The 24333-nt window shown below is 41.6% G+C and overlaps 1 protein-coding gene across 3 annotated transcripts in view; it reads right to left on the reverse strand.

The window, feature by feature from the left end:
* Window positions 1-24333, reverse strand: part of LOC124777045 (hexosaminidase D-like) — a 226962-nt gene that overhangs the window by 92032 nt on the left and 110597 nt on the right. For all 3 annotated transcript variants that reach the window (XM_047252310.1, XM_047252309.1, XM_047252311.1), the window contains one exon: window positions 5937-6011. In XM_047252310.1, the coding sequence (XP_047108266.1) occupies window positions 5937-6011 (75 nt within the window). The remainder of the gene's footprint in view (window positions 1-5936; window positions 6012-24333) is intronic.

Here is a 24333-nt window from a genome sequence, read left to right on the forward strand (position 1 = left end):
ACATAAATGACAGTTATCTCTGGCTCCCAGGCCAGAATAAAGCTAAAACATATCAAACGAGAGTAACAATCCATAATGGACTGGAGAAGAGGGAGAGATAGCAGGGTATGGGTGGGGGAAGAGGAAACAATGGTTACCGACAGAGAATGCGAGGACTAAAGGTTTCAGACAAGGCTACCCACTGCAGGGTCAGGAGGCTGTGGGGAAGGGAGGGAAGGGAAAAAGGGAGCAGAAGGGAGAGGATCAGAGAAGGGAAAATATCAATGGGAGCATCAACAAAGAGGAGTGCACAATGTAGGTGAGGAGACATGAGGTGGGTGGAGGTGATAGGACAGAGGAGGCAGAAAGTGTTGGGTGGAGAGTGTGGGGAAAATAGGTTACCACAGGTTGAGGCCAGGATGATTTCAGGAGCAGAGTATGTGTTGTTAGGATAATTGCCATTTGCTCAGTTCAGAAAAGCTGTTGGTTTAGGGTAGGGTCCAGATGTCCCAGGTTGTGAAGCAGTCACTTAAGCAGACATATTATGTACAGCTGCATCTTGTGTGACAGGGTGGTCCACTTTGCTCTTGGTGACAGTTTGGCAGTGGCTATTCATCCTGGTGGATAGCAGGTTGGTAGTCATACCAATACAAAAATCTGAGCAATGATTGCAGCAGAGCTGGTACATGACATGGCTGCTTTTACAGGTGGCCCAGCCTGTGACATGGTAGGATAAGCCTGTGCCAAGAATGGAAAAGGAAGGGCTGCGTGGGTGGAATGGGCTGGTCTTGAACCTGGGTCTTCCACAGGGATATGATTCCTGTGGCAAGTGGTTGGGTTTGAGAGGGGCATATGGATGGACCAGGATGTTTTGGAGGTTAGGTGGGTGATGGAACACCACTTTAGGAGGGATTGGAAGGATCTCAGGTCTGATATACATCAAAACAGAGCAAGGTGATAGATAATGAAAGCCCTGACAAAGGATGTGGTTCAGTTGTTCCACTTCAAGGTGGTACCGGGTCACGAGAGGGGTACTCCTTCATAGCTGGTTCTTGGGGGTGATTGAAGGATTCGGGGTGTGTGGAGATATGGCATGGGAAGTCTGTTTATGGACTGAAGGCCTTTGTGAGACCTTCAGCATATTGGGAAAGGAAGCTTCCATCACATCTGATACCCAATATCCTTCTGACCCATCCTAAAGTGATGTTCCATCATCCACTCAACCTCCACAACATCCTAGTTCATCCCTATGCCACTCCCAATCCCAACCACTTGCAAATGGGATCATATTCCTGTGGAAGACGCAGGTGCAAGTCCTGCCCAATTCACCCATCCGGCACTTCCTATTCCAGTCCTGCCACTGACTTATCCCACCCTATCAGAAAATGAACCACCAGTGAAAGCAGCCACGTCATATTCCACGTCTGCTGCTATCGCTGATCACCTTTTTATATTGGTATGATTACCAACCAGCTATCCATGAGGTCGAATGGCCAAGGCCAAACTGTGACCAAGAGCAAAGTGGACCACCAGTTGCACCACTTAACAGCCGAACGTACCATCCTTGATTTCAATGGTTGCTTTGCAACCCAAGTCATCTGGATCCCTCCCTCCACTACCAGCTTTTCTGAATTGCAAAGATCCTGTAGCGTGTGCCGAACAACAATCCGCACCGCTGCGGAAATTCTTTGCATGGCCGAAAGTCACTTCCCCTTGGCAACGCTTGCACATCGATTTTGCTGGTCCATTCTGGAATGCTCGATGGTTGGTTGTGGTCGATTCTTTCAGTAATTTTCCTTTTGTTGTCCGGATGTCTTCCACGACGTCATCTGTCACCATCCCAGTGTTATCTGCTATCTTTTGCATAGAAGGTATTCCACAGACTATTGTTTCCGACAATGGCCCACAATTCATGTCTGCAGAATTTCAGTCTTTCTGTAAGGCCAATGGTATTCAACATCTGACATCCGCGCCGTTTTCGCCTCAGTCAAACGGTGCCGCTGAACAATTGGTCCAGACTTTCAAGTCACAGATGTTGAAGTTAAAAAGTCGCATTCTCGGGAGGACACATTGTTGCTCTTTTTGTCTTCGTATCGCTCTCAGCCCCGAGATGGTCGCTCGCCGGCTGAGTTGTTGCACAGTCGTCCTCATCGAACCTTGATGTCTTTGCTGCATCCGCCGCATCAGGTTCCTGTGCAGCGGCAGACTCCTGCTTTTGCTCCAGGCGACGTTGAATACTATCGCAACTATCGCGGTTCACGGCGTTGGCTCGCAGGGCGCCTTCTTCGCTGCCTCGGCCGCACGATGTATTTGGTTTTGGGGGCCTCTGGCGAGGTGTGTCGGCATCTCAATCAGCTGCGCCTCTGTCGTCGCACGGGTTCTGCCGCTCCCCGTCTGCTTTCAGCGACGGTGCCATCCGGTCAGCGAACTGGGGACCCATCTACTGGCTCGCCTCATCCCCAGGTGTTACCGACGCTGCCTTCCGTTTTGCCCCATGGCGACGCGCCGCCGCTGCCGCCGCCGCCACCGCTTGGTCTCCCGCCGGCGCCGCCCGCAGTGGACGCTTCGCTGCAGCCGCCATGCGCCTCCCTGGGTCACGCGCCGCCGATCGCTTCCCGTGACCAGCTGTCCTCCGCCATGGAACTCTTGCCCGCTCCGACCACATGGCGTCTTCGTGCGTCGGGTACCCCGACGCAATGGAGGTCGACCCTTCGGCCCTTCCTGTCTCTTTTCGGGCGCATACACCGCATGTTGACGTGCATCCTGGACTAGGTTTTCAGGCGTTTCCTAGCTCCCCTCGGACCGAATGGCTGGGTGCGGGTGGCACAGCCTCGCCTGTTGTTAAGCTCCCCACCTCATCGCATACGTCAACATGGGGTCCTCCCCACGGCGGGCGGAAGCCTTATAACACGACTGATTTGCCGGGGGAGGAATGTCGTGTCACCGCCAGACACCACACTTGCTAGGTGGTAGCTTTAAATCGGCCGCGGTCCATTAGTACATGTCGGACCGTGTGTCGCCACTGTTAGTGATCGCAGACCGAGCGCCACCACACGGCAGGTCTCGAGAGACGGACTAGCACTCGCCCCAGTTGTACGGACGACTTTGCTAGCGACTACACTGACGAAGCCTCGCTCCTTTGCCGAGCAGATAGTTAGAATAGCCTTCAGCCAAGTCCATGGCTACGACCTAGCAAGGCACCATTAGCCTTACATAGCAATTGATACTTATCGTATAAAGCATGTCTCATCAAGAACGATGTATACAACAAGGATGGATTAAAGTTAAGTATTCCAAAAGCTACGTACTTTTCTTTATAGCATTCATTACGTATTTTGTTTCAGACCTCACGCCATCCTTCGTGTGTTTATAGCGTGCATTGCGGTCCCCTCAAATCACACTGTGTCGGCACTTCTGTCGACACATCAGATCCTTACAACACATTCTCCACTCCTGAAATCATCCTGGCCTCAGTCTCTGATAACCTAATGTCCTCACATCCTCCGCCCAACAGTCCCCCCCCCCCTCTCCATCTGCCCTATCATCTCCTCCCAACTGACATCCCCTCACCCTCACTGTGCACTGCTCTCTGTCAACACACCCACAAATCATTTCCCCTTCTCCACTTCTCTCATTTCCACTACATTTTTTTTTCTCTTCCCTCATCCGCACAGCCTCCTGGTGCTGCACCAGGTAGCCTTGTCTGCCACCTTTAGTCCCTGCATGCTATAATGAATCATCTTCCTCTAACATTACCTTTTTTTTGGTTATAATAGGAGGAAACATTCCACGTAGAAAAAATATATCTAAAAGATGATGTGACTTACCAAATGAAAGTGCTGGCAGGTTGACAGACACACAAACAAACACAAACATACACACAAAATTCAAGATTTCGCAACAAACTGTTGCCTCATCAGGAAAGAAGAAAGGAGAGGGAAAGACGAAAGGATGTGGGTTTTAAGGGAGAGGGTAAGGAGTCATTCCAATCCCGGGAGCGGAAAGACTTACCTTAGGGGGAAAAAAGGACAGGTATACACTCGCACACACACACATATCCATCCACACATATACAGCAGTAAGTCTTTCCGCTCCCGGGATTGGAATGACTCCTTACCCTCTCCCTTAAAACCCACATCCTTTTGTCTTTCCCTCTCCTTCCTTCTTTCCTGATGAGGCAACAGTTTGTTGCGAAATCTTGAATTTTGTGTGTATGTTTGTGTTTGTTTCTGTGTCTGTCGACCTGCCAGCACTTTCATTTGGTAAGTCACATCATCTTTGTTTTTAGATATATTTTTTCTACGTGGAATGTTTCCCTCTATTATAACCATATCATTAATTTGAACCCAACAATTACGTTTGTTATTGTCGCCGTTGCATTTCGAAATCTTTCCTGTCGTCTTATTTTCTCTTTATTTTCTCTTTCTGTTTTTACCAGTAGCCTCACTTTGTATTCACCTTCCCCTTTTTACCGTAATACAATTTTATCCCGCCTATATATACTCAATAATACGTAACCCACTTCCAAACCATAACCAAAAAAGCTGTATATGTGTGGATGGATATGTGTGTGTGTGCGAGTGTATACCCGTCCTTTTTTCCCCCTAAGGTAAGTCTTTCCGCTCCCGGGATTGGAATGACTCCTTACCCTCTCCCTTAAAACCCACATCCTTTCGTCTTTCCCTCTCCTTCCTTCTTTCCTGATGAGGCAACAGTTTGTTGCGAAAGCTTGAATTTTGTGTGTATGTTTGTGTTTGTTTGTGTGTCTGTCGACCTGCCAGCACTTTCATTTGGTAAGTCACATCATCTTTGTTTTTAGATTACCTTTTTTTTTTTATAGAGATAACCAATACCATGTATACTATCGATTCTTGTGTAGGTTAAAATTATCTCAGCTGTTTCATTAAAAGATTTCATATGATTTTGTATACAATGTATTATATTTCAGGCTAAAATGTATAAAAAAGGAATTAATGTGTTACAATTGATACGTACTAACAGTTAAAATTACTATTCTTTTAAAAATAATTGAAATTACAAAATTTGTGGTATACTTAAAATTCATATTATTAATTGCACAATCTAACACTAATTATTAAATTTATTTATCCATTGATTTACAAAATAATGATATATTTTAGCGAAGATTCTTCTTTGGTAAAGAAAGTTTGTAAGCTCTTTGGAATAATGTGAGTACCGCAGAATGTAAGTAGTGATGGGCATGCTTCTGATCGGAGTAGACGTTTTCTAAGTTTGTCACCAAAAATGTTATTATTTTTTTCTTTTTTTTTTAATGTGGAAAATGTAAAAATGGTATGATATTGACAGATGTGACAACGAATAAAATTCAAGAATAATATAGGCAAATCTTCATCAGTTATTTAGTCATCAAGAACCTACAAAACTGAAATTTCAGCTGCAAGAATGTACCCATAGACAAGACTTTGAGCCATTGATAACAAAAATGAGAAAATGAAGATCAGTAAAAAGTTATTCTTTTGTATATCTTACACTTCTCGAAGCTTTCAAAATTAGTGCAAAGAATGAGAATTTAATAGTGATATGTGGGAGGTTAAGATTACAAATCTCCACCAGGAAGCACTGTTTCCTCTTCCCCAAATCATACCCTGCCATCCCTCCCTCTTCCCTGCTCCATTATGGATTCTTGCTCTCATTCAACATGTTTCAGTTTCAGTCTGGCCTCGTGTGCTTGCTTGTGTGAATGCATGTGAGTTTCTCTTTTCTGATGTAGGATTTGAGCGAAAGCTTCTTTTGTTATGCCTGTCTGCCAATCAACATGTCGTCTTTACTGCAAGTAGCAACCATCCTTTCGATAACTGTTGATATTCCGACCTGGAGGTTCCACTGTTAGATTTATCACTCTGATGTAAGACCCAAGCATTTAAAATTAGTTCAATAAGTTTATACCAAAAGTACATATATAGTTAAAATCCTACCTGTTGAAAGCTGAAAAGCTTCAGCTGGAAGGTAATGCCATACCATTGGCTCCACAAATTTTCCAAGATTGTATTCTGTAAAAAATGAATGGGTACACATTAGAAACCACAAAATTTACAAATGAAATACATACAATGGTTAAAATGATTAGGATGTGAGAAGTATTAGGATTTAATGTTCTGATGACACTAAGGTCAAATCAGCTGTGTCTTTTCAAATGAACTGTTCCAGTATTTGCTTTAAGTGGTCTAAGAAACCCACAAAAAACCTAAATCAGGATGGCTGTACCTGTGTTTAAAGGCACACCCTTCCAACATTTCCAAAATAAAAACAATTACGGGATCATTGAAAGTATTCAATTATTTCCTGGTACTAACGCTGTATAAGAGATACGTAAGAGTGCAATGTCTCTTTACTATTACAGGAAGCAGAAAAAAACAACCTAATCACTTGGATACATGATATTTAAATGGGAATCACTCATTAACTGAACCCCAAGATTTAGTGTTAATGTTCATTTTTTGTTCCCCTTAAAGAAGCAGTGTGATGTCTCAAAAACATGATTTAGTGGAATTTTCTGCTTGAAATGCCATTGATAAGATGGAATTTGATGAATTTTTTGTGGTAAATACAGACAGAGTAGTCGAAAATGTAGTTTTCACAACTGTGAACAGTGAGATATGTTTGAAAAAGATTAGGGTAGGAGCATCTGTAAGGATGTACAGCTAGAGACAATTATTCCCCATCAATTACAGTACAATGGAAAAGGTGATACAATGCAACTATTGGCTGTGAGTATTGTAAACCGCAACAAGTCAAAGAATGAAAATGCAAACTGCCTGCATTTAACTCTGAAAGCGTGGACTTTTTGCATGGTGTATATTGCATTAATAATGTGGTATCACAATGTATGTAGACACTGGACATTAGGGATGGAGGAACATGAATGGAGCCAGGTTTCACTTTGATGACTAACAATAACAAAAATTCCTGGATGCAACAATACGTAAAACAAGGGGAAAACACCTACTCGCTTACAGTGAATCAATGCATGGAGCACAGTAACACATAATAGAAAACAGCATACACACCATCTTTCACACATTAGCCTCTTTACTGACAACAGAACACACATTCACACACACAGACACCCAAAGACACACTTCTGTAGTGCCTTTGGGTGTCTGTGTGGTTGTGTGTGTTAATATGTGTACTATTGCAGAAAAAAAGCTAATGCTCAAACACTAGTGTGAAAGCTGTTTTCAACAGAAAACAGCTTTCACACTAGTGTTTGAGCATTATGGATCAATAAGCTGTAGGTGAGTGGCTGCCTTTCCCTTGTTTTACATATTTCTGATGCCCTGACGTGAACACGTTTACGGCTGGAAACAGCATGGAACATGGATGCTTATCTGTGGGGGAAATATCCTAATATCCTAATACTACGTCCCTGCCATCGTTGGATAAGCAGCTGCAGCAGCAAGTCGTATACTCCTAGCTCACTCATTTGTTACATAGTTTAATTCTTAATTTCTTTGCGTGTTTTTGGTACTTGCATTGTTTAATTCATAAATTTCGGGCGTATTATAGTATTTGAGAGTTGTAGCATCGCGTTTTAGTACCTGAATAGCATAAATTCGCGTAGTCGTTTGTCTTCTGTTTTTGTTTTGAACGGCCAGTGTCGGTTGGTCACGGTCAGTGTGCTCCCTGCCGCCGTTGGATAAGCAGCTGCAGCAGCAAGTCGTATACTCCTAGCTCACTCATTTGTTACATAGTTTTTCTTAATTTCTTTGCGTGTTTTTGGTACTTGCATTGTTTAATTCATAAATTTCGGGCGTATTATAGTATTTGAGAGTTGTAGCATCGCGTTTTAGTACCTGAATAGTGTAAATTCGCGTAGTCGTTTGTCTTCTGTTTTTGTTTTGAACGGCCAGTGTCGGTTGGTCACAGTCAGTGTGCTCCCTTACGTCGTTGGATAAGCAGCTGCAGCAGCAAGTCGTATACTCCTAGCTCACTCATTTGTTACATAGTTTTTCTTAATTTCTTTGCGTGTTTCTGGTACTTGCATTGTTTAATTCATAAATTTCGGGCGTATTATAGTATTTGAGAGTTGTAGCATCGCGTTTTAGTACCTGAATAGTGTAAAATCGCGTAGTCTCCTTCCGCCACCGTACAGTGTGTCAGCAGTGCGCAAGTAGCAGCATTACTGCATTTACTAGGCAATCTTGTAGTTTAATAACCATTTAAATTTTGTATCAATTTGTTTGCGCTCTCTGTAGATTAGTTCAGACGTTCTTTGCACAACAGTTTTTAGCATGGATAGGGCCTGCGACTGCTGTGTTTGGATGCAGGCTGAGTTGGCATCCCTTCGCTCCCAGCTTCAGGCAGTGTTGGCTTCAGTCACACAGCTTGAGGCTGTTGCCAATGGGCATCACTGTGGGGTTCCGGATGGGGGTTTGTCGGGGACGGCCAGCTTGTCCCACGCATCCCCCGATCGGACTACGACTGTGGTTGTCCAGGATACTGCCCGCATTGAGGCTGATCCCTCACCTGTGGTAGAGTGGGAGGTCGTCTCAAGGTGTGGCAGGGGGCGAAAGACATTCCGGAGGGCTGAACGGAAGGCCTCTCCAGTTTGTCTGACGAACCGGTTTCAGGCTCTGTCTCAGGCTGATACTGATCTTCGGCCTGACATGGCTGCTTGTCTTCTTCCAGAGGTTGCCCCTCAGTCTGCAAGATCCAGGCGGTCCCAGAGGGTGGGCTTACTGGTAGTTGGGAGCTCCAACGTCAGGCGCGTAATGGGGCCCCTTAGGGATATGGCAGCAAGAGAGGGGAAGAGAACCAATGTGCACTCCGTGTGCATACCGGGGGGAGTCATTCCAGATGTGAAAAGGGTCCTTCCGGATGCCATGAAAGGTACACGGTGCACCCATCTGCAGGTGGTCGCTCATGTCGGCACCAATGATGTGTGTCGCTATGGATCCGAGGAAATCCTCTCTGGCTTCCGGTGGCTATCTGATTTGGTGAAGACTGCCAGTCTTGCTAGCGGGATGAAAGCAGAGCTCACCATCTGCAGCATCGTCGACAGGACTGACTGCGGACCTTTGGTACAGAGCCGAGTGGAGGGTCTGAATCAGAGGCTGAGACGGTTCTGCGACCGTGTGGGCTGCAGATTCCTCGACTTGCGCCATAGGGTGGTGGGGTTTCGCTGGATAGGTCAGGAGTCCACTACACCCAACAAGCGGCTTCACGGGTAGCAGGGGTTGTGTGGCAGTTTTTTAGGTTAGATGGCCTTGGGCAAGTACAGAAAGGGCAACAGCCTCAACGGGTGCAGGGCAAAGTCAGAACATGCGGGGACAAAGCAGCAATCGGTATTGTAATTGTAAACTGTCGAAGCTGCATTGGTAAAGTACCGGAACTTCAAGCGCTGATAGAAAGCGCCGAAGTCGAAATCGTTATAGGTACAGAAAGCTGGTTGAAGCCAGAGATAAATTCTGCCGAAATTTTTACAAAGGTACAAACGGTGTTTAGAAAGGATAGATTGCATGCAACCGGTGGTGGAGTGTTCGTCGCTGTTAGTAGTAGTTTATCCTGTAGTGAAATAGAAGTGGATAGTTCCTGTGAATTATTATGGGTGGAGGTTACACTCAACAACCGAGCTTGGCTCCTTTTACCGACCTCCCGACTCAGCAGCATTAGTGGCAGAACAACTGAGAGAAAATTTGGAATACATTTCACATAAATTTTCTCAGCATGTTATAGTCTTAGGTGGAGATTTCAATTTACCAGATATAGACTGGGACACTCAGATGTTTAGGACGGGTGGTAGGGACAGAGCATCGAGTGACACTATACTGAGTGCACTATCCGAAAATTACCTTGAGCAATTAAACAGAGAACCGACTCGTGGAGATAACATCTTGGACCTACTGATAACAAACAGACCCGAACTTTTCGACTCTGTATGTACAGAACAGGGAATCAGTGATCATAAGGCCGTTGCAGCATCCCTGAATATGGAAGTTAGTAGGAATGTAAAAAAAGGGAGGAAGGTTTATCTGTTTAGCAAGAGTAATAGAAGGCAGATTTCAGACTACCTAACAGATCAAAACGAAAATTTCTGTTCCGACACTGACAATGTTGAGTGTTTATGGAAAAAGTTCAAGGCAATCGTGAAATGCATTTTAGACAGGTACGTGCCGAGTAAAACTGATGGACGGGAAAAACCCACCGTGGTACAACAACAAAGTTAGGAAACTACTGCGAAAGCAAAGAGAGCTTCACTCTAAGTTTAAACGCAGCCAAAACCTCTCAGACAAACAGAAGCTAAACGATGTCAAAGTTAGCGTAAGGAGGGCTATGCGTGAAGTGTTCAGTGAATTCGAAAGTAAAATTCTATGTACCGACTTGACAGAAAATCCTAGGAATTTCTGGTCTTACGTTAAATCAGTAAGTGGCTCGAAACAGCATATCCAGACACTCCGGGATGATGATGGCATTGAAACAGAGGATGACACGCGTAAAGCTGAAATACTAAACACCTTTTTCCAAAGCTGTTTCACAGAGGAAGACCGCACTGCAATTCCTTCTCTAAATCCTCGCACAAACGAAAAAATGGCTGACATCGAAATAAGTGTCCAGGGAATAGAAAAGCAACTGGAATCACTCAACAGAGGAAAGTCCACTGGACCTGACGGGATACCAATTCGATTCTATACAGAGTATGCGAAAGAACTTGCCCCCCTTCTAACAGCCATGTACCGCAAGTCTCTAGAGGAACGGAAGGTTCCAAATGATCGGAAAAGAGCACAGGTAGTCCCAGTCTTCAAGAAGGGTCGTCGAGCAGATGCGCAAAACTATAGACCTATATCTCTGACGTCGATCTGTTGTAGAATTTTAGAACATATTTTTTGCTCGAGTATCATGTCGTTTTTGGAAACCCAGAATCTACTATGTAGGAATCAACATGGATTCCGGAAACAGCGATCGTGTGAGACCCAACTCGCTTTATTTGTTCATGAGACCCAGAAAATATTAGATACAGGCTCCCAGGTAGATGCTATTTTTCTTGACTTCCGGAAGGCGTTCGATACAGTTCTGCACTGTCGCCTGATAAACAAAGTAAGAGCCTACGGAATATCAGACCAGCTGTGTGGCTGGATTGAAGAGTTTTTAGCAAACAGAACACAGCATGTTGTTATCAATGGAGAGACGTCTACAGACGTTAAAGTAACCTCTGGCGTGCCACAGGGGAGTGTTATGGGACCATTGCTTTTCACAATATATATAAATGACCTAGTAGATAGTGTCGGAAGTCCCATGCGGCTTTTCGCGGATGATGCTGTAGTATACAGAGAAGTTGCAGCATTAGAAAATTGTAGCGAAATGCAGGAAGATCTGCAGTGGATAGGCACTTGGTGCAGGGAGTGGCAACTGACCCTTAACGTAGACAAATGTAATGTATTGCGAATACATAGAAAGAAGGATCCTTTATTGTATGACTATTTGATAGCAGAACAAACACTGGTAGCAGTTACTTCTGTAAAATATCTGGGAGTATGCGTGCGGAACGATTTGAAGTGGAACGATCGTATAAAATTAATTGTTGGTAAGGCGGGTACCAGGTTGAGATTCATTGGGAGAGTCCTTAGAAAATGTAGTCCATCAACAAAGGAGGTGGCTTACAAAACACTCGTTCGACCTATACTTGAGTATTGCTCATCAGTGTGGGATCCGTACCAGATCGGGTTGACGGAGGAGATAGAGAAGATCCAAAGAAGAGCGGCGCGTTTCGTCACAGGGTTATTTGGTAATCGTGATAGTGTTACGGAGATGTTTAACAAACTCAAGTGGCAGACTCTGCAAGAGAGGCGCTCTGCATCGCGGTGTAGCTTGCTCGCCAGGTTTCGAGAGGGTGCGTTTCTGGATGAGGTATCGAATATATTGCTTCCCCCTACTTATACCTCCCGAGGAGATCACGAATGTAAAATTAGAGAGATTAGAGCGCGCACGGAGGCTTTCAGACAGTCGTTCTTCCCGCGAACCATACGCGACTGGAACAGGAAAGGGAGGTAATGACAGTGGCACGTAAAGTGCCCTCCGCCACACACCGTTGGGTGGCTTGCGGAGTATAAATGTAGATGTAGATGTAGAACCAACTGATGGTGTGGGCAAGATTCAGCATTACTGGACATATTGCCTAAAATTGTCCTTTCAGAGCTCAAAGGTATAGGGACAGAAAGCTCCAGATTCTTTTTCTGTTGTATGCTGGTGCTGCTTGTACCTTTTTGGCACAGCAACGTTCATCCCCTTAGCATTCACTCATTGTAAGCTAAAAATTCAGAACACTGCAATCATAGTCCTCAGGACTGAATGTTCTCATGTCTGAACTGCACAAAGAAGAGATACAGTATGTGATCAAAAGTATCCGGACACCCGACTGAAAATGACTTATAAGTTCATGGCGTCCTCCAACAGTAATGCTGGAATTCAATATAGTGTTGGGCCACCCTTAGCCTTAATGACAGCTTCCACTCTTGCAGACATACGTTCAATCAGGTGCTGGGAGGTTTCTTGGGGAATGGCAACCCATTCTTCACAGAGTGCTGCACTGATGAGAGGTATCGATGTCGGTCGGTGAGGTCTGGTATGAAGTCGGCGTTCCAAAACATCCCAAAGGTGTTCTGTAGGATTCAGGTCAGGACTCTGTGCAGGCCAGTCCATTACAGGGATGTTACTGTCGAGTAACTACTCTGTCACAGGCAGTACATTATGAACAGGAGCTTTATCGTGTTGAAAGATGCAATCACCATCCCCAAATTGCTCTTCAACAGTGGGAAGCAAGAAGGTGCTTAAAATATCAACTGTGATAGTCCCATGCAAAACAACAAGGGGTGCAAGCCCCTTCCATGAAAAACATGACCACACCATGGTACCACCGCCTCCAAATTTTACTGTTGGCACTACACACGGTGGCAGATGACATTCACTGGGCATTTGCCATACTTACACCCTGACATCACGTCGCCACATTGTGAACTGTGATTCGTCACTCTACACAACGTTTCTCCAGTGTTTAATCATCCAATGTTTACACTCCTTTCACCAAGTGAGGTGTTATTTGGCATTTACTGGCATTATGTGTGGCTTATGAGCAGCCACTCGACCATGAAATCCAAGTTTTCTCACCTCCTGCCTAACTGTCATAGTACTTGCAGTGGATACTGATGCAGTTTGGAATTCCTGTGTGATGGTCTGGGTAGATGTCTGCCTATTACACATTATGACTCTCTTCAACTGTGGGCAGTCTCTGTCAGTCAACAGACGAGGTCGGCCTGTACGCTTTTGTGCTGTATGTGTCCCTTCACATTTCCACTTCACTATCACATCAGAAACAGTGGACGTAGGGATGTTTAGGAGCATGGAAGTCTCACTTACAGATGTATGCCACAAGTGACACGCAATCCCCTGACCACATTTGAAGTCTGTGAGTTCTGCAGAATGCCCCATTCTGCTCTCTCACAATGTCTAAAGACTACTGAGGTCACTGATATGGAGTACCTGGCAGTAGGTGGCAGCACAATGCACCCAATATGAAAAACGTATGTTTTTGGTGGTGTCCGGATACTTTTGATCACATAGTGTACTTTACATATAAGCCAGATCATTCACTCCAGACTGTACCTGAGCAGAAGACAGCTTCTTTAGTAGTAGCATAATGCCCCATAAGAACTACGTAATAATTTCATTGAAACCATGTTTTTATGACAACAATATGTCATATTAGTATCAGTATTTATTTCAGATGTTTCTGAACTATTCCAGTGGTGCTAAAAACTACCCTCACATACCTTAGGTCACACGGGCAATAATTACAGTGTAGTGCAATGCCCTTAAATCATATCTGCCTGTGTATGATTATGTGAAAATCTGTAGATACTTCTTAATTGTTTTGACCACTGTTTAATGAAAGAACTGGAGTATACAAACAATTTATATTTAAGTATAAGTAACACTTGCAATTTATGAATTTCTAAAAGGCATAAAATTTTTATTGTTGCTGTCAAACACAATAACAAGAACTATTAACAAAATATATGACAGAAGAGGAGCTTATAAATTCTAGTTGCCAAAATAGAGGCAACTGGATCACGGCTCATAGACACACATACATTTTAACAACATATCTGATCTTCTGTTTACTGCAATTCAGAAATTCAAATGAAAGTGAATGACAGGATGTGGTAAGAAGTAATAAGTACATACATATATTCTGAATGGAAATAACAATCACTGCAAACTCTTAACAAGTCAAGAAATTAGGTAGAGAAAAGCCATGTTCCAACTTTAAGGTTGCATCACTACTGTGCAACACTGTGGCAGGTTAAGACACTACATATATACAAGTCACTCCATGGGAGATTTAAATTACAATTTCTGAAGGTGCTAAAAAACACAAAATGCTGTAACATTGAAAATCATTAGGAAATTGGAAACTATGCACAATGCTTAAGACAATCTCTAGAGAAGAATGAATCTGTTTGATTTTAATGTAAAAACACAGCTGATTTTCTCTCAGTGGTGTCTGAAACTAATTAAAACTAATGACATAATGAATTTTTTATGGAAAGATGGAAATAAAAGGTATTGATTTTACAAGGAAACCTATTCAACAATCCCACAACTTTTTTCAGACTGTTCTCAGTTTCCTTGTAATGTTGTTTCACCTATTGGAGACAGTCCTTAAATACACCTTCAGGCAATTACCAAAAGTTGCAGCACTAATTTATGTTCAGTTTTTAAGTTTGTGTAATAATTTATATTCACAAGACACAAAAGTCAATATAGCTAAGGCAGAAATATGCTGTGGGTGTATAGCAACAGTCATTGTTTGCTTTGTGGAAAAGATTTTAGTAATCATGAGAGCACCCAAAGTTGTTACTATCAACAGATATTAGAGATTTATTTAAATATTTTCAGACAATAATAATAATTGAAAAATGCCTCAAAAAATTTACAGTAGGCTAACTAATAGAATAACTATGAAAAAAATACTGTATATTGCCAGCATCATGGCAATGATGTTCCAAACTTTACAAGTTTTTCTGGTTTTCAGATTGTTTAAGTTTTTGCTATGTGAGGTTTTGCTCAGTGAATATGTAGTTTCGGTTTCTTTGTGTATTTAGCTGGGTATAATCATTGACACTATTTGAGTTCTCACCAACAAAACCTGCTGCTGTCTTCAGATGCCTATTGAGGACAACTCCTTAGTACTCACCTGAAGATGACAGCAAGCCCCATTGCAGAAAATTATGCAGTATCAATCACTATGCCCTACTGAAAATCTAAGTTTACTGAGCTTTAGATTTGATGTCATATCATGCAATTGTGTGTTATAACCTGTCACCAGTGAACCATATTTTATCTCCATAACTTATGATTAAAAGAAACCACTGACCGAAAAGCAGGAGTGTTAAGCTGTCAATAGGCATACACAAAACAAAGGAAACTAGCTAGATTTTGGAGTTATCCTTTGTTGAGCTAGCAGACACACACACATACACGCATACACACACCTGTGCCCTTACATGGTGTCAGCTAGACTAACAGTACAAAGCCATTTTTCAGCCGGAGGACTGGTTGTGGTGAGGTTATTATTGGGTGGGGCAGGCAGAGGGTGGGGGAGGCATGGAGAAGGACTGGAGATGGGTGGTTAACAGCTGAGGGAGTAGCCAGTTTGCCAGCTAGGAGTGCAGGAGGGAGGGTGGGAGGTACATGGGCTGGCACAATTGTAGTGGCTGATTGCAAGCAGCACATGCTGAATACAATGTGAATTGGGAATGACAGGACAGAGGAAGTGGAAACTGTTTGGTGGAGGATGCGGGGACAGTGGGTTACCCAAGACTGACTCCAGGACAATTACAAGAGTGTAGAGTGTGCTGTAAGGATAACTCCCATCTGCATAGTTCAGAGAAGCTGGTGGTGGAGGGATGGATCCAGATGGCTCAGATTGTGAACCAGTCATTGAAATTGTGCATGTTATGCTCAGCTGCATGTTGTGCAATCAAGTGGCCAAGTTTGTTCTTGACAACAGTTTTACAGTGTTCATTCATTCTGGTGGACAGCTGGTTGGTAGTCATTGTTATTGTTGTTGTTGTCTTTTCAGCCCTGAGACTGGTTTGATGCAGCTCTCCATGCTACCCTATCCTGTGCAAGCTCCTTCATCTCCCAGTACTTACTGCAACCTACATCCTTCTGAATCTGCTTAGTCTATTCATCTCTTGGTCTCCCTCTAAGATTTTTGCCCACCACGCTGCCCGCCAATGCTAAATTTGTGATCCCTTGATGCCTCAGAACATGTCCTACCAACCGGTCCCTTCTTCTTGTCATGTTGTGCCACAAACTCCTCTTCTCCCCAATTCTATTCAATACCTCCTCATTAGTTACATGATCTACCCATCTAATCTCCAGCATTCTTCTGTAGCACCACATTTGAAAAGCTTCTATTATCTTCTTGTCCAAACTATTTATCGTCCATGTTTCACTTCCATACATGGCTACACTCCATACAAATACTTTCGGAAACGACTTCCTGACACTAAAATCTATACTCGATGTTAACAAATTTCTCTTCTTCAGAAACGCTTTCCTTGCCATTGCCAGTCTACATTTTATATCCTCTCTACTTCGACCATCATCAGTTATTTTGCTCCCCAAATAGCAGAACTCCTTTACTACTTTAAGCGTCTCATTTCCTAATCTAATTCCCTCAGCATCACTCGACTTGATTCGACTACATTCCATTATCCTTGTTTTGCTTTTGTTGATGTTCATCTTATAGCCTCCTTTCAAGACACTGTCCATTCCGTTCAAATGCTCTTCCAAGTCCTTTGCTGTCTCTGACAGAATTACAATGTCATCGGCGAACCTCAAAGTTTTTATTTCTTCTCCATGGATTTTAATACCTACTCCAAATTTTTCTTTTGTTTCCTTTACTGCTTGCTCAATATACAGATTGAATAACATCAGGGACAGGCTACAACCCTGTCTCACTCCCTTCCCAACCACTGCTTCCCTTTCATGTCCCTCGACTCTTATAACTGTCATCTGGTTTCTGTACAAATTGTAAATAGCCTTTCGCTCCCTGTATTTTATCCTTGCCATCTTTAGAATTTGAAAGAGAGTATTCCAGTCAACATTGTCGAAAGCTTTCTCTAAGTCCACGAATGCTATAAACGTAGGTTTGCCTTTCCTTAATCTAGCTTCTAAGATAAGTCATAGGGTCAGTATTGCCTCACGTTCTACCGTATCTTCCTTCGCCGTCGGCGTTGTCGTGGTTACCGTGAGACGCCGTTATACCAAGAGGAAAGGCGCGTCGATCATAGAGCATGAGATATGATGACCTTAAGCCATTGACAACACAAAACGGTCACGGTAGCACCTGATTCCAGAATAGCTGCAGTAGTTAAGATCTACGAACTATCGCCTGTTGACCAGGTCCCCAAAACTTAACTCGTAACGAGATCCCTTCAAAGCAAATTGTCATAACGATCGTCTATAAAGGCTTCGTACAACGAGAAGAAATGTTACAGTTTATGGAATAATAACAGATACGACCAAACTGTCTTGTCTCTTCTGCTTTATTTAACATAACTTCGTTCACAGTTTCATTTCGCATTCACCACTCATTCACCGAAACCCTTTGATGAACAGTTTTGGTTGCTTGACACCAACAGTCAATGATAATGATACAGCTTTTCTCCTTTTTATAAATTGAAGCCCGCTCTCCGCGATATAATTTAAAATAAAAAACAGTCTGAATACCGCGTCCCTCGTGAGATGCAAATAGACTTAACCCGGAATTGACTGCACTGTAGTTGTACTCAGTTTAATGACCACACTTCACTGTCCGCTATTTCGCGTAACTGAATGTCCATTTGTTAGTCTGATTATACACTGTAGCTATTTAAAATTCGGCCCTATATTTTTCACAACGCACAATTAGCACTTCGTTACTTATTTTCTTTTCTTTTTTTTTTCCTAAGAGTAAACGGAAAAAAAAAGACGCCGTATCATCGGCTTAGTCGATATAAAGCAAAACACCTTAATATGCCCAATTTTACCTCTTCTTATAGGATCGGCTACCTTACTCATTAATTTACTACATATTATTTCCAATAACGCTAAACAGGTATCGCCGTTATATTTTAATTGTATTCAAAAGCATGTTACTACTATTATGACCGACCAAATCGTAACAAATCGCGCGGCGTGCGTTTTTAACGATAACTTTATGCTATTCAAGTTCCGTTACAGCTGTCTTGACTCGTAATGTTACACGGCCCCCCAGACTGTGATGTCTTGAAGAGGGTTCCAGACAGAACAGGCTTATTTTTTTTTTTGTGTACTGTGACAGGAGAGGGTATTTGTTTCGGCGAATACACTCACTTTCAGATTCACTCAACAAGTCAGTACATACATTCTACAATATTTAAGTTGAGTTAATGGGCCTAGACTAAATGCCCTTAACTAAATTCCACATTTGTTTATAGGTTGTCTTAGAAACACTTCGCACTAATCACTTCATATTCACACCACATTTTTTTTTTCTTGGATGAAGCCCTCAGTTCTTCAACCGTCTGTGCAAGGCAGGGATCACAGCCGGGTTCGACGATTGGCATCCTAGGCCAAAACCCTTATCAGGCCACTTGTTTAACCAGAGAGGATTTGGTCCTTTTCTTTTCCTCTTAATTCCACTTTTAAATCATCCATCCTCGCTGTTCGGTGAGAGGACAAATCGTATTTCAGCATCATCATTGTTGCTGATACCAAGAAGGTATCTCATGGAAATCGTCGGTACATTCTTTAATTTTCTTTGTAAGTTAGTATAAGTTCGTATTTATCCATTGGTGCTTTTATTTAGTCCACTGAGTGTAGTCTTGGTATGATTCAGTGTTTCTTGAATCTATATTTTGCTCATTATTGATAATACTTCTTCAGGTCTATGTGAGGGAACAAGCCTTTAATTACATCAGTATCACAATCTGCCAGGAGGTAGCTCCCTTCATGAGGTATTTTCATTATTTTATATGGACCTGTATATAAATATTGCCATTTTTTATTCAGTCTTTTCCTGGTTGATGCTTTTGGGTGATTTCTCAATAAAATTTCTTCACCTACATCATATGTGACTACTTTCTTCACATTTTTATCAAAACGGGTTTTTCTCAATTGTGCTTGATGCTTCAGGTTTTCGTAGACCTTCTTCACCATATCTTCTTTCTTGGTAAGCTTTTGTTCTATCGCAGGTAATTTCTTCATCCATTCTGGCACAATACTTTCACCAAATACTATTTGGTTAGGTGAATAACCTGTCGATAAGTGTGGTAAGTCATTATACACTTTCTCAAATTCATAAATCCAATCGATCCATTTATAATGTTGTTTGGGTATGTACGTCCGTAAAAATCGGTTCAACTCTCGGAAGATTCTTTCAACCGGATTTCCACAAGGGTAAAATCTTGAGATGTAAATGTGCTGGATTCCTTGTTCTTTCATAGTGTCTCTCCATACTTTGCTTGTATAATAAGCACCGTTGTCTGTCAAGCTCAGTTATATAGTTGTTGATAAATTCGCGTAACATGGGTCGAACGTGGAGATTTTTCAAAGGATATAATTTCACATATTTTGAAAAGAGATCATAGAAAGCCAATACATATTTGAACCGTCCACGTGTCATGGGACATGGCCCACAGACATCACATGACACCAACATTAAATGTTGTTGTGGGATGATAGGATGTAATTCTATCTTCCGACAATAGTTTATGGGTTTAGCCTTCTGACATATTTTGCACTTCTTAATAATATTTGTAGCTATACGTCCCAAATTTGGATGATAGCAGTATTGTGCTATTTTGGCTGTACATTTAGCGGAACCAAAATGACCCCAATTCAAGTGAGTGTACCATACTAGTGATTCTAAATATTTATTTGGAACACAAACTTTCCAAACATCTTCTTCATCCTTCCTCCGATACAGTATTCCGGATTTTAATTGATACTGTTCTTGAGAGTGATTTAGCGTTTTGCTTTCAACAGCATGCCTAATGGCTTTCCACAACTTATCATCTTCTTGCAGTTGTGGAAGACTTCGAGATAGCTGTGAAATCTGCCTCTCACAATATTGCCTTGATAAATTCATGACTTTAAAGTCAATAGTCCGTTCTTCACACTCATCATCATTCTTTCTTTTCGGTAGTCTTGAAAGAGCATCGGCTATGATGTTGTCTTTCCCTCTGATGTATTTGAGCGTAATATCATATTCTTGCAGTAGCAAGGCCCACCGGGTTAAACGTGAATGGAACATCCTTCCTGTTAAAATAAAAGATAAAGCTTTGTGGTCGCACAATACAATGATCTTCTTTCCATATACAAAATAGCGAAACTTTTTAAGTGACCAGACCACGGCCAGTACCTCCAATTCAGTAGTACAATATGCACGTTCACAGCTAGAGAGTGTTCTGCTGGCAAACCCAATTATCTTGATGGTACTGATATCTTCTGGATTGTCCATCTGGAAAAGAGTGGCACCCAATCCTGTTTCAGAAGCATCCGCAGCAATATAAAAATCTTGATCAAGTCTCGGTTGATGTAACAGTGGAGCATTAGTCAAAGCATTGCGGATGTTATCAAAAGCTTGCGTGCATTCGGAATTCCACTCCCACATGACATTTTTTCTTAACAGCCGTAACAAACAGTCTTGGCTTCCTAACTGATTGGGTAAAAATCGTCGAAAAAATGAAACTAAGCCGATAAATGACTTTAATTCCGTTCTATTCTTTGGATAAGCACATCTGTTAATCGCATCCATCTTTTTAGGATTTGGTTTTATCCCTTCAGGAGTGATTATATGTCCAAGAAATTTCAATTGGTTATGAGCAAACTTGGATTTGCTCAAATTTACAATAACTCCGTATTCCAAAAATTTCGCAAAAACTCTTCTTAATAAGTCTAAATGTTCCTCCCAAGTTTCAGAAGCAATTAGCAAATCATCCACATATAAAGTAACTTCATTCAAAAGGTCTCTGCCCAGTACGGTATCTAATGCCGATATGAAAACACCACCGCTTATTTTCAACCCAAATGGCATGACAGCAAACTGGTAACTTCGGCCCAGAAAAACGAATGCAGTATATTTTCTAGATTCTTTCGATATTCTAGTTTGTCAATATGAACTACGCATATCCAAAGAAGTTAAGAAGCGGGCACCATAAAACTTTTGTACTAACTCTTCTAGGTTCTCCGGTCGTGTTTGTACAGGTATAATGATCTTATTGATCTCTCTGGCATCCAACACCAATCTGAGGTCACCATTGGGTTTAATTACCGCCACAAGAGGGTTACAATATTCAGAATCTGAGGGCTCAATAATACCCCATTCTAACATTTTATTGATTTCCTTTCTGACTACTTCTTTCTTTGTCCATGGGATAGAATAGGAAGTACGACAAAAGGGTTTATGTGCATACGTCTTTATATGGTATTCAAAGTCTTTTATTATACCGGGACATTTACTAAAAATTGACTGATATGCTTCCAACAAGTACTACAGTTCATCCCTTTGGATAACAGATAAATATTCTGATTCTAACACCTTTCCTGCAATGACATTTTATCCATCATTTCTTCAGAACATTCAATAAGGCATATATCATACACATTTTCATCATCAATACTGACATATTTTACCATTAGATTCATACACAATTGATTTGGAATTACTCGGCCCTTTCTCAGGGTGGTTGTCAAAACATTACCATTGGAATTAAATATACATTCACCTTTCTCTAAATTAATGATTGCACCGGTCTCACATAAAAAATCCAAACCCCAGATACATGGTACTGTCATTTTAGGAACAACCAGGAATGTACTTTCTATTTGAGCCTCCTGTATTGTAACGTCAACACGTACCTGTTTCACAAATTTTTTGCATTTTTGCGCCAGACACGGTACATCCTGTGATAGGAAAAGTGGGCATTTTTACCCCTCGGCTTATCTGTTTTAAACAGTCCAACGTCATGACACTAATAGTTGCTCCAGTATCAATTAATATTTCAACATCAACATTATTTATACTTGTTGGAATTATTGCCTGTAAAATTTGTCCGCATTTATTAGAAACTTCAGGTTTTTCTTCAATTAACTCATTCCTTATATCCTGATCATTATTGTACCTTAATACTCTCACTTCAAATTGATGCCTGCCTTCCTTCTCCTTTCCAGTCATCCTAGGAAGGCATTTGGTGACTGGTATTAGTTTAATCTATCTCGTTGAGTCATCGGTGGGGGTTCATGAACTTCCACAATCCGTACAGTATGATCCGAGTTATGGTATTCACCCCGTCGCACATTGGAGGCTCCTTCGCCCATTGGTATAACTCCTTGTGCTGGATGAGGACTCGAGGCATTTGTTCCATCCTGCCGATGAACATTATGCTTCGAATTATCTTCCCAAGGTCGAATGCAATTGGGTTCATCACTTGGGTACCTGTTACTCTTATTAATATCACTACTATGCACATTCGCGTCACCATATCGAGGTTTACCTCTAGCACAGTAAGTATCTCTTCTATATTTATTATAATCATTGTTTTTATTGCAACCATAGGATGAAGATTGTCCACGCTCCTGTGATGCGGGTTTGACCTGGTTTTCGGTATTATTATTATCATACATTAAATTATTATTATAATTATTCGTATTACTATGAGTGTGAGTCGACATTTGATTGCTACTCACTTGTCTTGCGTCTTCCATAATCATATCTATAGAGTCAATCACCGACAAGAATTGTTCTACATCGTGGTCAGGAACATTTATTAACTTTTCACGTATATTTATGGGCAACCTTCCCTTCAAAATTCTGATCACTTCCTTGTGAGAAATTGGATCACTCCAATAACGTGTCTTATTTATGTACTTTTCAAAATATTGCCTTAAAGTACTCCTTTTACTGTTAAAATACTCAGGTTGGTAAACCTCTTTTCTTAATTTCTCTCGTTTACTCGATGACCAGTATTTAGCCAAAAAAAGTTGTTCAAACTCAGTGCAAGTACGGCAACTTTCACTTACTTCGGCGGCCCATAATGCAGCTTCTCCGGTAATTTTGGATACTATAAATTGAAGTCGGTCGTGTTCTGACCAGCTACGCGGAAATATTCTTTTGAAATTATTGATAAAGATTTTCGGATGCAGGTTGTTCTTTTCAATGGAGAATGTTGGGAATTGTCTACTTTTAAAAATGCTGTTCTCCACCTTTAAAGAAGACAAATATCCTCGCTGACCAAAAGAATCATCATCTTCACCAACCGAATCATCAACTTCCCAATGCAAATTTTCACCACAATTGTACTTCGTATTATCACATGTTCGGTTGTTTTTTGACCTATTCTCCGAACGTTCGTCCTCTGTCAACAAATTTTGTGATGACTTTCGTTCTAACTCTGCCAATTTATGATTGGTTTCCTTTTGCCATTTAGGTAACTCATCAACTATTTTCTCTTTTATTTTCTGAATTTCGCTAGAGAAGAGCTTAATTAATTCATCATTTCTTCTTAGGTGCTCATTGATATTTTCATTTGGCTGGGATCCAATAGTAGTCTTAACCTTGTCTACAATTTCATTTCCTTTTATTTCTATCCATTCAGTTAGATCTTCGTCAAGTCTTTTAGTTTGATCTACTAAATACTTGTCAATCTCCTTACGAGCATCAGACTCAAACTCGACTATTTGTTTCGAAAGCTCTTCTATCTGTGCGCTAGCATTGAAACAGCTGCTTTCACACTTAACCATCCTATTGGACAGGCCATCATAACTCTTCGAAACTACCTCATATTTCTTTTCTACGTCGTGAAGTTTTCCCATTAAATTATTATATTGCCTTTCTAAGGTGTTAGAAAACTCTACATCTAGTTCTCCAAATTTCGCATTTAATTGAGTCTCCCAGTCCGCCTTTAATTCTTTCTTAGTATTTTCCAGTTTATAATCAAAGGTGTTCAGTTTGCTTTCCAAAGAATCCATTTTAACTTCTAATGAACCAAATTTGGCCTCAAATTTTTCATTTAACTTTTGATTGTCCTCTTTTAATTGCTTATTATCTTTTTCTAGTGAACCAAGTCTTCCATTCATTACACCCATTTGAGTATTTATTGATACCAGCATATCAAACATTTTTTGATTAATATTTCCATTTTGAGGATCAACTTGCTGATCTAGTTCCGAAACCTCAAGATCTTTATGTTCTCCCACGCTGCTTACCTTACTTATCATTGTATTTGAATCTCCTAACGGCTCTAAATCAATAACTGTATTATTATCTGTACATGTCTCCTGTCC

The sequence above is a fragment of the Schistocerca piceifrons genome, chromosome 2 (assembly GCF_021461385.2).
Source record: "Schistocerca piceifrons isolate TAMUIC-IGC-003096 chromosome 2, iqSchPice1.1, whole genome shotgun sequence".
NCBI lineage: Eukaryota > Metazoa > Arthropoda > Insecta > Orthoptera > Acrididae > Schistocerca > Schistocerca piceifrons.